General features: G+C 55.4%; 1 protein-coding gene across 1 annotated transcript; it reads right to left on the bottom strand.

Moving 5' to 3' along the window:
- Positions 1 to 316: 316 nt before the first annotated feature.
- NYAP1 (neuronal tyrosine phosphorylated phosphoinositide-3-kinase adaptor 1) lies at positions 317 to 14,263 on the bottom strand. The gene is made up of 7 exons (XM_070729846.1): positions 14,078 to 14,263; positions 13,544 to 13,775; positions 7,153 to 7,445; positions 3,284 to 4,537; positions 2,836 to 3,042; positions 1,953 to 2,062; positions 317 to 1,177 (listed from the first exon to the last, which is right to left on the bottom strand). The coding sequence occupies exons 2-7, from the start codon at positions 13,741 to 13,743 to the stop codon at positions 920 to 922; spliced, it is 2,322 nt and encodes a 773-aa protein (XP_070585947.1). The 5' UTR covers positions 13,744 to 13,775; positions 14,078 to 14,263; the 3' UTR covers positions 317 to 919.
- Positions 14,264 to 14,623: the final 360 nt, after the last annotated feature.

Here is a 14,623-nt window from a genome sequence, read left to right as displayed (position 1 = left end):
GGGCAGACGGTCAAAATTCGGACTGCTTGGCAAACCGGCTCCTTCCTTATGACGGTGTCCTGTGGTCACGTGATGTGACACCCTCCCTTTCTCTACAAGCCAAGTCCACAGGGGAGGCAGATTCACTTAACAACCCAATGAGTAACTTATTGACTGCACTGATTCCAAGAAAGGTCGCAAAATGATGCCAAATTCACTTAACAACCGTCTTGCTTAGCAATGGAAATCTTGGGCTCAATGGTGGTCATATGTTTAGGACTATGTGACTCAGCAATGATTCCTCCACTCTCATCCCTAGTTTATCTTTCTTTCTTTCTTTCTTTCTTTCTTTCTTTCTTTCTTTCTTTCTTTCTTTCTTTCTCTCTCTCTTTCTCTAAGTTCTGACAGAACAAGAACTCAGCGCCACGAGTCTTGAGATCCATGTGGCTTCGAAAATCGAAGGATTGGCAGTTCTTCAATTGGGGGAGGCACCTCAAAAATTGGCACGCCCCTTTCCCCCCCCCATGAGCATTTTCAGGAGTGGAAGAAAAAAACAGGTGGGTGGGCGGGTGCACTCCAACGGCTTTTAGCCCAGAAGAGGAAGGGTTTCTTAGCCCCACAAGCAGGGACCCCAACCCCCCAGACCCTGCCTGCTCTCCCCGAGACTGGTCAGAGATGGTGCCACAGCACCGGGTGCTCGGTAGTCGGCACCAATGCTGCTGCGGGCAGTAGTGCATCTGTTGTGCCCAGCCTCCGATGCCCAGGTCCCCTCCCCCTGCCATGAAAGAAACGTCCTTTCAGCCGTCGTGCGGGAGGGGCAGCCCCCCAGTCTCCCGAAGGCCACCAGCAGGAGACCATGCCGCCAGCTGTCAGCCCTGCCGCCAAGTTGGGCTCGGCCGGCATGGAGGCACCAGTTCTCGGGGCTCAGCCCCTTCCCGCTTCAGATGGCCGTGTCCCAGAGCACCGTCTGCTGGCGGCGGCAGGGTGGCGTGCCCGACTTGCGGCTCTCTGTGCTCCTCCGCCAGCTGGGCAGGATGGGCATGCTCTCCTGCTTGCAGAGGCTGCGCTCAGGCCGGTGGCGGGCTTTTATCTCTTTGCAGACGCAGCGCTTGCGCTCAATCACCTCCAGTAGCTTGCCATCCCTCTCCCGCGAGCTCTGCAGCGCCTCCGGCGTGGGGAGCAGGGCGTAGGGCAAGGCCTGCGAGGAAAGGTGGAGCATTAGGATGGATTTACATGTTGATATGTCTATATTATAGGTATGAGGGTTATCCAAAAAGGCCCGCAGCTCTCGCGGGGAATGTTCGCGGGGGAAGTTAGTATGACTATTGTGTAGCAGGAAGCCAGTGGAAGAGAACGGGCAGTGCCAGTGGTCAGCAGATCATCGACTGGCTTTGCGGTAAAGGTTAGAGACAAGCATCCTCATTCCATTTCCATTCAAGGGCGAAGTGCGCGTTGTCATATGTTGCCTGAATGCGAAGGGCAGGAACGCTGCTGCGACAGGGGCCCAAGAATTGTGCGTGATGGGGGCCCAAGATTTCTGTCGCCGATGGCCGAGTTGTGAATTTTGGGGGCTGAAGGAGAATGGGTGTGGTGCCACTGCATTGATTGACGTTTGCTCTCTGGAGTCGGGTGACGAGCCCAAGTTTCGTCTCCTGTCACTCTACAGTTGAGCAAAGCTTCGCCTTCAATCTCGAAACGGTCCAGAAATTCTCGGGTGGCACCGACTCTGTCGATTCTGGGCGCTTCAGGAAGCATCTCGGGCCCCCACCGCAGCAGCGTTCCTGCCCTTAGCATTCAGGTAGCGTATCACGGCGCGCACTTCGCCCTTGGAGGGAAACAGAGTGAAGACGCTCGTCTTCCGCACCCACACCAGAGGTCCTGGTTTTCGATATTACTTCCATCCGCCAGATCATAACATTCATTCTGCAACTACTTTTTGCCCCCTCCCCTCTCTGCCACCTTCAGCCACCTACCGGGCTGCCTGGGTCCCTGGAGTGGCTGCACAGCCTCTGCGTGTGGGTCACAGCCTGTCGGACGCCAGAGGTGGAGGCCGAGCGGCCCAGGAGGTAACCGCCAGTGAAATCTGGGTGGGGGGAGTGGTGAAAGGAAGAGACCTGTGAGTCCTTTTGCCTTGTGCCCCACCCCCCAATCAGCTGACCCCAACCCCATTTTTGCAGCCGGAAAATACTCCGTTCCCTCCAAAAAGCAGATTTTGCCCTCAGGCCCATTGAGCAAAAAGAGAAACCACAAATTCCATGTGTTTGGGTGTGTGTTTGTACATCTGTGTGTCTCTTGCCTGTTGCAGGCCTTTTTGCAGCTGCATTAAAGACCTCCGCTAGTGCTCTGTACACGACAGTTGGGTTGGCAATATAGAAATAAGTTAATGATGAATGCTTGTATGTATTGAAGTACTATAGCTTTAAGCAGCAGTGCTGCAAATTGCCACAAGGGGGAGCCAGAAAGCATGATCCTCTCTGTTCTTTCTGCTGATTCACTGTGACTGATGTAGTGAAACTCTGTGTGTTCGATGATAGTTTGATGTATTGTAAGCTGTAATGTAATGTGTATGACCAGACTGTTTAACTTAACTGTGCTATTTATAAAAGTAAATGCTGTTTTATACACTTCAGTGCATCTGTCTTGTATGACTGAATAATTACTCGTATGTCTGGGATATCTGCTGGAATCCTACATTTTCCTCTGTCCATGTCCTGGATAACGCAAGGATTGTTCTGCACACTCCTTATCAACCTCTCCTGCAGCCCCCAAGTGGCCGGAGACATACAGGGGATACCCTGCCCCTTCCCACTGGCTGAGAAGGAAGCCGCCCCCACCCCAGCTCCACGGCTGACTCACCTCCATTGCGGTGGCAGGCAGGGAAGGTCTGGCAAGGGATGGGCAGGTTGGTCCTGCCACCAGGCATCTTGGCAGGCAGGCACTCCATAGGGGGCACACGGACCGGGATTCCAGATTGCGGGTGGCTGGGCACAATTTTCTCCTCCTTCTCTGGTTTGGGCGCAGTGGTTTCACTGCCCTCCCATGTCGGGGGCCCGTCTGTCAGCTCTGCAAGGGCAGGAAACGAATGGGCACCCGCAGAACACTCAGTGCAGCCCCCCAAACCTGTGCTCAACCAGAAAGACAAATCCCTTTAGCCAACAGGTCCCCTAGTGACCCCAAATGGGAGAAGACCCCTCCCTACAAAGTCCAGCCTTCAACTCCCCCTTTGGCTCCAGTCAAGACCAAAGCTCTTTCCCAAGACCATCTGTATCCTCCCCCCCCATCTGGGACCCTCGCCCACCCTTACTCTCGGGCTCCTTCCCTTTCCGGAGGCCGGCCCTTCTGTGTAGCATCCAGCCAAAGGCCTCTTCCTCCCCGGTGGGCCGACTGCACTCCTCCCCGGCTACCACCTGGTGGATGCTGGCGAAGGCCCGGTCCCGCAGATGAATTTTCACAGCCGAAGAGGCCTTGGTGCCCATGCTCTTGATGCTCTCGTAGGCTGGAGGGCGCTTCAGCCCTGCACAGGGCGCCGGGTAAGTCCAGACCATGCCCAGAGGGGGCGGTTCGGGCAATGCGCAAATGCGCTGCCCCTGCCGGCAAGTGGGCACGGGGGATGGCCGGGTGCACAGCATGCCCTGCAGCACCGAGATCTCCTCGGCCTTTTGCTCGGAGGGCACCGTGTGAGTTGTGACCTTGACCGCCGAGTAGACCATTGTGTAGGAGACGGCCGGCTTGTCTTTCCCCGGCAGCCCGGAAGGAGCAGCGGCTGCTGGCACGGCCGCGGTGGGCGGCAGCTTTGCCGAGGGGCAGATCATGCTGTGAGACACGGGCAGATCTTTGTCTGGCTTGCTCTGGCTGGCTGGCTGCGGCGGCAGTGGCGTGGAGTGGCTGCGTGCCCGTCCAGAAGGTGCCAGGGCCAGGTTCTCACCGCCCCGCTGCTGGTGGTGGTGGCTTGGCACCTGCGGGGTCATTGGGGCCGAGGGGGTGTCCTTGGCATGGCACAGGATGGGCAGCTTGGAGCCGTCGGGGCCTTTGTACCCTTTCTTGCCCTGGGGGAAGGCCAGCAGTGGGGCCCGATGCTGCAAAAGGTTGGGGAACGGGGGTGGGATTTCGCACGGGGAGGCTTTGCTGCTCAGGGCCGGCTTGGCAGCCTCTTTCTTGGGCAGCCGATGACCGGGGGAGGCAAGGGCACCATTGGGGCGGGGCTCCCCCGTTTCCTCGGGCAGTGGGTACTTCATTTCTTCGTAAATGGCTTCGCTTTCATCCGAGTCATCGTCCGCGGCGGTGACTCCTTGCGAAGGGGGTCCTGGTCCCCGGAAAATGTCCCCCACCATCTCAATGTAGACCGGCTCGTCCTCCTCGACATCGGAGCTCTTGGCCTGGCCGTGGGACAAGGCCCGGCTGTAGCGCGGCAGAGCACCCCCCGCAGCGGGTCCCGGAAGGCGCCCGGAGTAGGTCTCGTCGAAGGACACGGAGAGATGCGTGTTGGGGCTGCGTTTTGGCTTCTGCGGGGGCACCTTGCGGGCGGCCTCTCGGCTTTCCATCCCGGCCTTCGGGCACCCTGGCAGAGAAAGTGGGGAGAGGATGGCAAACACACATAGCCAGGAGGCCGGACCAGAACCAACAACCTTACCTCTGCGTGACCGTATCTCAGAATAACAGAGTTGACCACACATATCCCTGCAACTGTAAATATCTATTTGTTCAAAATCTTAAATCTCCAAATGTTCTTCACCGATTGCTTTGAAATTTTGACATAACATTGCATTGGCACATGCCCATGTTTTTATATGCCGATATTATATAGGTGCCACACCTGTGACAGGTAAAAACAAACAGGTCCTTAAAGAGCTGGGGTGGTGCAGCAGTTAGAGTGCTGTACTGCAGGCCACTGAAGCTCAATGTAGATCTATAGGTCAGTGGTTCAAATCTCACCAGTGGGCTCAAGGCTGACTCAGCCTTCCATCCCTCTGAGGAGGGTAAAATGTGTTTGCCAGATTGTGGGGGCCATAGGCTGGGGGCTCTGTTAAAAAGTGCTATTGCTCACACGTTGTAAGTCGCTCTGAGTCTAAGGAGAAGGGCGGCATAAAAATCAAATAAATAAATAAAATACATAAACAAAGCAGGACCTTCTTTGCTGAATGCTTTTGACATTCAAATATGTACATGTTTTTATATACCTACTATTATATTACACAGATGTCACAGCTGTGGTTTAGATCTACACACTGACTGCTTCTCCCATGGGCAATTATATGTTGCTTGTTGGCAATCCAGACACACCAGGCTGAGCCACAGCAAAGCGCAATAAGTAAGACTTCCGAAAGGCCATAAATCCTGAACCCTCAGAAAGTTGGAAAATTCGGAAGGTGAGGAGTGTGGGGGCAGTGTGGATATGCAGGGAGAGTGGGTTCCAGAGAGCTGGGGCTCCCACGGAGGAGGTCCTTCCCTGCGGACCTGCCAGTCGGCATTGTTTGGCCGACGGGGCCTGGAGGAGGCTGTGCAACCTAACCAGTCACTGGGATGTGTGAGGCAGGAGACGGTCCCATAAATAATCTGGTCCGATGTCATGAAGGGCTTTATGGGTGATAACCAACACCTTGAATTGCGTTTGGAGACCGATCGGTAGCCAGTGGGGCTCATCTGGATCTTGGGTGGTTTAACCAAAGTAACTCCCCCCAGTGTGCCCACCCTGCCTTGCTCAGGTGCCTCGGACCCTCTGCTGTGCAGGGTTTCGTAGGTAGCCATCAACAAAGGAGGCTGACAGGGTTTGGATGGGTGTAAATAGGCTCAGACTCGCCCCAACAAGACGGAGTAGCTGTGGGTCTTGCCTCCCAAGGACACTCCCACTTGTCTGTCCATCACCCTGGGGGGTCTTTGTCCCCCCCTCAGACAGGGACCGCAACCTGGGTGTCCTCCTCTATCCACAGCTGAGCTTAGAAGACCATCTCTCGGCTGTGGTGACGGGGGTATTCGCATGGGTGTGCCTGATGTGCCAGTTGCGGCCCTATTTGGACAGGGAGTCACTTCTCACAGTCACTCATGCACTTATCACCTTGAGATTCGATTATTGCAATGTTCTCTACATGGAGCTACCTCTGAAGAGTGTTCGGAGACTACAAATTGTGTAAAATGCAGCCGTGCAAGCTATTGTGGGGCTTCCAAGATCTGCCCACATTTCAACATCACTCCATGAGCTGCCAATTGGTCTCCAGGCACAATTAGAAGTGCTGGTCATGACCTACAAAGCCCTGTGTGGCTTAGGACCAGACTACCTACGGGACCCTCTCCTGCCTCATGCATCCCCAGCAGCCGAGCAGGTCCCACAGAGTTGGCCTTCTCTGGGTCCCATCAGCCAGACAATGTCACCTGGCAGGGCCTAGGGGAAGGGCCTTCTCTGTGGGGGGCCCAGCCCTCTGGAACAAACTCCCTCCAGAGATGCATACTGCCTGCTCCCTCCTGGTCTTTCGTAAAGCTCTTAAGACCCCCCCCCCCTCTGCCAGTGGGCATGAGGGCTGTGAGTGATGGGATTGCCCCTGATCAGTATGATTGGATTCAATTGGATGAATGAACATGACTGTATATAGGGATTTATTTTAACATTTTTAGTAATTTTGCATAATTTCTTTTTAAAGTAATTTAGATTTCTTTATACATATTTTTGCATTTATAACGTTGTAAGCCACCCTGAGTCATCTCGAGAAGGACGTCATAGAAGTCTAATAAATAATAAACATATTACCGCTTGATAAAAAAACAACCATCTGTATGAACACAATTTAACTTGGAGTAACTATTATATAAGCCTTTGTATGAACAAAATTATTTTTTGTAAACAGTACATTTTTAAAGTTTTTACTTTCCTTTACTTCATAGGCACAATTTGTATGACTTTTGAGGGTGTCCTATAGCTTAAAAAGTTGACGTGATAGACAAAAAGTGTGGTTGTTTTTGGATCCAGAGGACAAAGGTTAGTTGAAAACAAGTCACAATTGCTGTTCCCCAGTGTAATAATTCTGGACCAAGTTGAAGCCTCTGGCTAGTCTTCAAGGGTGACCCCACAAAGGATATGTTACAGCAATCAAGCCGCAAGGTGAACCCCCCCCCCCGCCCCGAGTATTGAAGCCAGGCTTCTCTCAAGTTTCCCCCGGAAACACGTCGGAAGCCCCGCCTCACCTCCTTTCTTGCTTCCCATCAGCTCCAGGGCGCTCCTGGCCTCCGTGCTGAGCTTCGTGCTAGGGTGGCGCTTGGGCTTGGCGGGTGGCTGGCGAGTTCCCATCGCCCTGTCCGCAGCGGTGCTGTCCACGCTGCCCACCGAGTGGCAGGAGAGAGAGCGAGGCGCCATGCTGCTGGCGCATGGGTGCGGAGCATGCTCCTGGGAGGCCGGCATGGTCATGAAGCCCATCCTGAAGTGGCGGCGGAAGGAGGCCACGTCGCGGACTTTCCCCACGCTCGTCTCCTTGGCCGAACTGAAAGAGAGAAGATGACAGGTTCAGTGATGGCGAACCTATGGCACAGGTGCTACAGGAGGCACGCGGAGCCATATCTGTTGGCACATGAGCCGTTGCAGCTGATTTGTGGCTCACACAGAGGCTCTGGGAGTGTGTTTTGGCTTCCAGGGAACCTCCGGGGGGATGGGGGAGGGCATCTTTACCCTCCCCCAACTCCAGGGAAGCCTTTGGGGCCTGGGGAGGGCGAAACACTTGCCTACTGAGCCCACCAGAAATTGGAAAACAGGCTGTTCCTGGCCTCCAGGGGGCCTCCAGGGGGCCTCCAGGGGGCCGGAAAAAACTGTTTGTGCCCTCCCCAGGCATTGAATTATCGGTGTGGGCACTTGCGCAGGCACGATAGTGCACTTGCATGCTCTTTCGGCACCCGAGGGAAAAAGGTTTGCCATCGCTGCTCTAGTTGAAGTCCAGAAGACGTCAAGTTACCAAGGTTGGACGCTCCTGTCGTAAACACATTGATTGATTGAATGAATGATTGATTTGGATTTGGACACTGCCCAATTCCTGAGGGTCTCTGAGCGGCTCACAACCGGAAAAGTAACACACACAATGTAATAATATAAACCCTTTAAAACAGTTTAAAAACAACTTAAAACCAACAATTAAAAACAATTTGAAAACCATGCGTGTCATTAATGGCCGGATCCCGGTAGCGTACCATCCAGCCCGCGGGAAAAGTCAGTCTTTATGGCTTTCCAGAAGGCCAGTAGGGCAGGGACAGAACGGATCTCGGGTAGGAGCTGCTACTGAGAAGGCCCTTCCCTAGGGGCCCGCCAGCCGACACCATTTGGCTGATGGGACCTGGAGAAATATGGGATCCATTTATGCTTCACCAGCAGATCAAGACTTCTGGATCTCAAACATCTCTGAGCAATGTCAGGCGGACAAGCCAGGGGTCACTGGAGGGTTGCGGAAGCCGAATTTGGGCAAGTCCACACGCCAAGACTCTGATTCTGCCCTGTCGCCAGAAATGGGCTGCTGGTTACGGGACCGGCACGCAGCTTCAGTTGGAAAAATGGCAGCTGTGTGCGCAACTGCGCATCCCCGTCGGCGCGAGATTTGGCTTCAAGTGTGCTCGCGTGCGAGAGAGAATTCGCCGAATTTTGCCAATGGGCAGAAGCAAAAACATTGGCAAAAATTGCCCAAATCTCATGCCAACGGGCACCCGCCACCCCTCCACGGCCTCGGACGTCCAAAGACGAGCAATCCTTCACTGCCCATCGCCCAAGTCTAGGGGGGGCCCTGGACCCACAGCACCAGAATCCATCTGCTGGGCCCCCTCCGAGCCCCTGACGGGCAGCGGAGAAACACAGGGGTTTTTGGTGTCTGGGTCTGCAGCTGGCAAAGCCTCAGGGGCACGGAGTGGCTACGTCTCTTATTTGTTCATTTCTTAGGTGCAGAAGACCGGTCTGAGGGCGACGTGCGGCCATGAAATCAAACGCGAAAGTTAACACACCAGCGTTAGAAATAACATCCGTCCGTCTCTCTCGTTTCTCTCCCGTTCGTACTACTGCTGCCCCTCAGCCCCGCCTCTCCTTGGCACCCTGGCAGACACCGCTGGCTGGGCAAGGGAGACAGCAAGCCTCGCCAAGCAGCCAGCCTAGCACCCGGCAGACCCTTCGGAGCCGGGCAGGAGCCGAGCCCGGGCGAGGAAGAAAGGGAAAAAAACCTCGGCCTCGGACATCCCCAGAGGCTCCCACGCCCTGGAGAAAGAGGGAAGAGGCTCCCTTCAGACAGACCCCCCTCCTCTGGCCCACCGAACCTGCCAGCAGACCCCCTGCCCCGGCATCACACCAGCCGCGAAAGTGGGTTAATACGACACCCCCAAGGGCCGTGTTCCAAACACGCGCACAGTGCCCGGAATGGCCGCAAAATGTTCCCCCATAGCCCGATGCCAAGTCGTGCATCTTAAAGTACCCACGGAGCCCCCTCCCCACACCACAAGAGGCCCCGGTCAGTGTGGGGCCGCCTTTCTCCCCCTCACCAGGCCATGCAGTGTTTCCTCAGCCTCCACAGGGGAGGGTCCTGCCCCTCCCATCGTCCTCTCCCCCGGCCCCTCCCAGCCGGCTGGTTTGGAAATCTGTCCTCCTATGTCTCTGCCCCCCCCGTCCCCTCCCCAAGGCTTTATTCGCAGGAGTGAAGGGTCCTGGGTACCCAAAAGAAGCACGAGGATGCAGCAGGATGCTGGCGGAAGGCCCAGCCGTCTCCATGGAAACCATGTCTGGGTGACCTGCAGGAGCCGGCAACATCAGCCTGCCGGGCGGCTTAACCCCTCGTGGGCTGCCAGCTTCGGAGGGGGGGCCACACGACACAAGTGCCAAGCAGGAGAGACGGAGAGGGGGGGTCCCATTACTTCAAGCCCCCTCACCCCCCCCCTCGGAAAGCATCCCCGAAGACCAGAAGAGACGGCTAACGTACAACAATCGGGTCCATTCGTCTCTCCTTCCTTCCTTCCTTCCTTCCTTCCTTCCTTCCTTCCTTCCTTCCTTCCTTCCTTCCTTCCTTCCTCCCTCCCTCCCTCCCTCCCTCCCTTCCTTCCACTGTCCATCCCTTTTTTCTTTCTTTCTTTCTTTCTTTCGCCATTCATCTCTCCTTCCTTCCTTCTTTCTCTCCCCGCACTGTCCCTCCCTCCTTTCCATTTATCTTTTTTCTTTTTCCTTCCTCCCTCCCTTCCTCCATCCATTAATCTCCCCTTCCTTCCCTCTCCCTGCACTATCCCTCCCATCTTTCCATTTGTCTTTTTCCTTCTTTCTTTCCTTCCTTCCTTCCTTCCGTCTGTCTCCTCTTTCATCAATTAATCTTTCATTGGTTAATCCTGCTACAACTTGCTACCCTTTTAGATCTTCTATTTTTTAAAACAATTTTTTTAAATTGAGTATAAGTATTAAAAAGAAACATTAAAAACATTGAAATGCAAACATGTAGACTAGGATTCTATGACTTAACCTGCAGGGGATTCCAAGAATTGGTCACCAGTCCCTGTGTTCCTAGCACAGGATGACAAAGGGCCACTGAGATCACCCCTTCAGTGACTCGATCCCTCTTCCTTGGGACCCTGCTGGATGACCTCACGAGGGCCCATGACAACCCCCAGGCCCCCTTCGCCACACCCCCAGCCGCAACTCACACAAAAGCCACCGAGGAGCCGCACTAAGGGTATTTTGCATTCACAACAGGCCAGTGAGAATCTCTTCGGGGCATCATCTAGGCCTGGGGGTGGGGGGGTGTCTTCTCCTGTCGAACTGGACCCCTGAAACTGGGGCTTAGCATCCCCCCGGGTGCTTCTAGGAGCCTGTGGGGGCGAGGGGGGTCCATGCATTTGACGGTGTGTCTCAAACCATGATGGTTTGTTGGGTTTTTGGAAAGTCTTGCACAATACTCAGCTTAGGTAGAACAACAGAATAACAAGGTTAGAAAGGGGTTCGAGTTTTGCCCCGTTGCTCAAGCGGTGAGAGGCCCTTGCGGTATAACCGTGGCGGATTTGGAGGTCTGCTAGTCCAACTCCTTCGAGGAGGAGGAGGAGGAGGAGGAGGAGGAGGAGGAGGAGGAGGAGGAGGAGGAGGAGGAAGATAGCCGAATCTTTGGCCCTGAGCGTGGTTACTTTCTTGCAGACGTTCCATCATCCAGCTAGGGAACGTCACCAGGGCCAAGCAAGGAGTGGGTTTTGCTCTCAGTTATATCTTGGCACGCTTGGCAAATGATGGTTCCGTGACCTCCTGACGAGCTAGAGTCAAGGGGGGGGCACGCCAGATCCGCTCAATGACCCCGTTGCTCACTTTGAGGACAGCACCAATTCCCTCGGCCTCCGTGGCGAGAAAGATCACCGCGCAGGGGAGCGTCCACTGAGCAACATCCATTTTGGGCTCGGTCGCCGTCGGAAGGGGAGGAGCTGCCCCCGTGCAAATCGGTGAACTCGGCCTTATCCGGCCGCACACCACAGTTCGCAGACGGCAAACAGGGTCGCCGGCTTCACACCGGCCTCAGCCAGCGCAATTCTGTCGTCCTTTGACGCTCCAGAGCAAGACCGTTCTTTCCAAAGATCCTGGGGTGGGGGGTCCTGGACGAAAAATGCCCATAAATAAATGTAAAATCAACTAAAAGGAGAAAAAGAGAGAGATGTGGGGAGAGGTGTAGAGGAAAAGAAAGAAAGAGGAAAGAAGAAAGAAGATGGGAGGGAGGGAGGGAGGGAGCAAATAAAGAAAGAGAAAGAAAGAAAGAAAGAAAGAGTGAGAGAGGGAGGAAGGAAGGAAGACAGAAAGAAAGAAAGAAAGAAAGAAAGAAAGAAAAGAATGGAAAGAGAGAGAGAGAAAGAAAAAGAAAGAAAGAAGGAAAGAAAAGAAAGAGGAAAACTCAACGGACTATCAGATATTTTCCCACCATTCACTTTTCTGCTTTTCTCTCCTGATCTTTAACGCCCAGAAGAAACACAGCCGACAAGACCAAAACATGACCCACAACAAAAAAGGGACTCGAGCTTCTCTGCCCCAAAGACCACAGTCCACAGCCCATCCCTGTGGCTGAGCCCACACCCATGGGGAGAGACCCCAGAGGTCCAAAGAAGCGAGAGAGACCCATTCGTCCTGAATCCATTTCAGGGTTGGGCGGCTTATAAATCAAACAAGTAAATAAAATAAATACATTTATTTAGAACTAACTTAGAACCTTCCTGACAGTTAGAACAGTTAACCAGCAGAACTGCCTTCCACCAGAAGTTGCGAATGGTCCAACACTGGAGGTTTTTAAGAAGAAGTTAGTTAGTGTAGTGTCTCCTGTCTAAGCAGAGGGCTGGACTAGAGGACCTCCAAGGTCCCTTTCAACTCCGTTATTATTATTACATTCAGGATGGGAACTGGTAGAGGCACCAACGCCTGGCGGGAAATCAGTCATCCAAAGCAGAATTGGCAACCGGATGCCCCTTTGCCAACAAAGGGCCCAAACCCTCCATGTTGTCACACAATAAGTTCTGAGACGTTCCGTCCTCACGTTACAGGACCAAACGGGGCCATCGCAGTGGTGGCACCTTAAGCCAGAAAAAAAAAATGCCCGAATGGGTGGAAGGAGAACCTGCCAGACGTTCAATTCTGTCTCATTTGCAAGCCATCAGTTCAGGCCCCCCTCCCCAATATATGCCAGGGTGTGGACAACAACTTTAGCACCCTGAATTCCAGAGTTGGCAAGGGCTGGGCCCTCTTCTACACAAGGCCAATTGTGGTCTCTCTGTCACCATTACTTGCACAAAAAGGGGCCCTTGGAAATGTCTCTGCCCCCCAACCTCCCCGGGCTTGGCATGGGCCATTCAGCCCCACGGAGGGAATTCCTGACCTGATTCTTTCCTTTTCTTTTCTCTTCCTTTCCTTCCTTCCTCAACACTTGTCCCTCCTCCGTCTACTTGTTTTTCCTTCTTTCCTTTCCCCCCTTCCATTGTCCTCCTTTCCATTTGTCTATCTGTCTGTATTTCCTTCCTTCCTTCTCTTTTTCCCCTCAACATTTGTTCTTCCTCCATTCCTCTGTCCATTTGTCTCTCCTCCCTCCCTCCCTCCCTTCTCTTTCTTTCCCCCCTCAACATTTGTTCTTCCTCCATTCCTCTGTCCATTTGTCTCTTTTTCCTTCCTTCCTTCCTTCCTTCCTTCCTTCCTTCCTTCCTTCCTTCCTTCCTTCCTTCCTTCCTTCCTTCCTTCCTTCCTTCCTCCCTTTTGCACACCGGCACCCTCGGTTTCGGTTGAATGAGCCATGCAGTGTTGAAAACGCTACGGCAAAATCTAAGATAAATAAATCAATTTTTTTTAATTTTAAAAAATGGTTCCTTTGAGCCGGGATATGTGGGGCAGACGGACTGACCCATAAGGGAAAAGCCTTCGGACAGAGGAAGGAAGAACAAGCTGCTGGACTAGCTGAGCAGGGCCCAATCCACCAGGAGTCGGTTTCGCGTGGATCCCCTGTCCCGCCTGGCCTGGGAAGGCCCCCTCTCCTCTCTCCCGGGAAGGGGCTCGCTTCCTGCCCGCCCAAGCCTCCCCCTCCCTCGCATATGCAGAGACCCCCCCCCCAAAAGGAGAGCTCACCCCCGCTTGGACTCCTCGTCCTTGCCCGCCTTCCACTCCACCTTTCCGCTCTTCCGGTAGAGCAGGTTCATGTCGCCCGGCTGCAGCCGCAGCTCCTCCGGGGGGCAGGTCTGGCTCAGCGCCCCGTAGCACCAGCGGCCCCGGGACTCGATGAACTGCAGGAAGACGGAGACCAGAGCTTCCTGGGGGCCGGCATTCATCTTCTGCGGGGCGGCCGGAGGCGCCGGGGGGGCTGCAGCGACAGGAGAGGGGCAGAGAGAGGCGCCCTTAGGCTGCGGGTGTTGCTGAAGGATGCTCCCGACGCCAGGCCACCTCTGAGCCCGTGCAGAGTGCCCGGACGGGAAATCAGCCCCCCTACACACACACACACACACGCACACACACACGCACACACATACACACACACTTGAGGGTTACCCGGTTTGCTAGACAACAATGGGAAGAGGGGGGCGCTGGGGAGGGTCGACCCCCTCCCCGCGCTGCTGGACCGAACCGGACCGAGCCGAAGCAGAGCCGGACAGCCGCGCAGCCTACCTGGAAAGTCAGGTGGGGAGGCGCGAGCCGGGGCGCATCGCTGCGCTCCTCCTCCGCCGCCGCCGCCCCGCTTCGCTTCCCGACTCAGCCGCCCGCCATCCTCGCCGCCGGCCGGGCCTGAGGGATGCCGCGCAGGGGTCTCAGCGGGGCCGGGATTCCATGGCGGTGGCTTGCGGGAAGGGCGCGGTCCTAGCCGGGGCTCGGCGGAGAGACAGCGCAGGGCTGAGCTGCGCGCACGCCGCCGCGCCGCCGAGCGCAGCCCCGGGAGAGGCACCTGCCCTGCGCCGCCTTCCTCCCTGCCTCGCCGCCGTTGCCGGGCGGGGCGAGCGGGGGTCCACGGGCGGCAGCCCCGAGCCCGCCCCGGCCGCCGCCGCTCACCTGGCCTGGGGATGCTGGCGGCGCTGACGCAGCGGCTCGGGTGCGCGGGCGCAGCGCGTGGGAGGGTGGGAGGAAAGGAGGGAGGGAGGGAAGGAGGGGAGACCCCCGCCCGTCGTTCGCGGGGGCGCCTGGAGGAGGAGGAGGAGGCCGGCCCGCGGGCCCGCCCAT

Source organism: Erythrolamprus reginae, chromosome Z (genome assembly GCF_031021105.1).
Source record: "Erythrolamprus reginae isolate rEryReg1 chromosome Z, rEryReg1.hap1, whole genome shotgun sequence".
Classification (NCBI taxonomy): Eukaryota; Metazoa; Chordata; class Lepidosauria; order Squamata; family Dipsadidae; genus Erythrolamprus; species Erythrolamprus reginae.
The sequence above is the reverse complement of the archived record's forward strand: the minus strand, read 5'-3'. Positions and strand labels throughout refer to the sequence as shown.

Excerpts from the sequence above, each read along its gene's own strand:
- NYAP1 (XM_070729846.1), bottom strand. The coding sequence starts at position 13,743 with ATGAATGCCGGCCCCCAGGAAGCTCTGGTCTCCGTCTTCCTGCAGTTC. Across the intron at positions 2,063-2,835 it reads TGCCTGCCACCGCAATGGAG|ATTTCACTGGCGGTTACCTC; the intron begins GTGAGTCAGCCG and ends CCCCCCACCCAG. Across the intron at positions 1,178-1,952 it reads CCAGGGACCCAGGCAGCCCG|GCCTTGCCCTACGCCCTGCT; the intron begins GTAGGTGGCTGA and ends CTTTCCTCGCAG.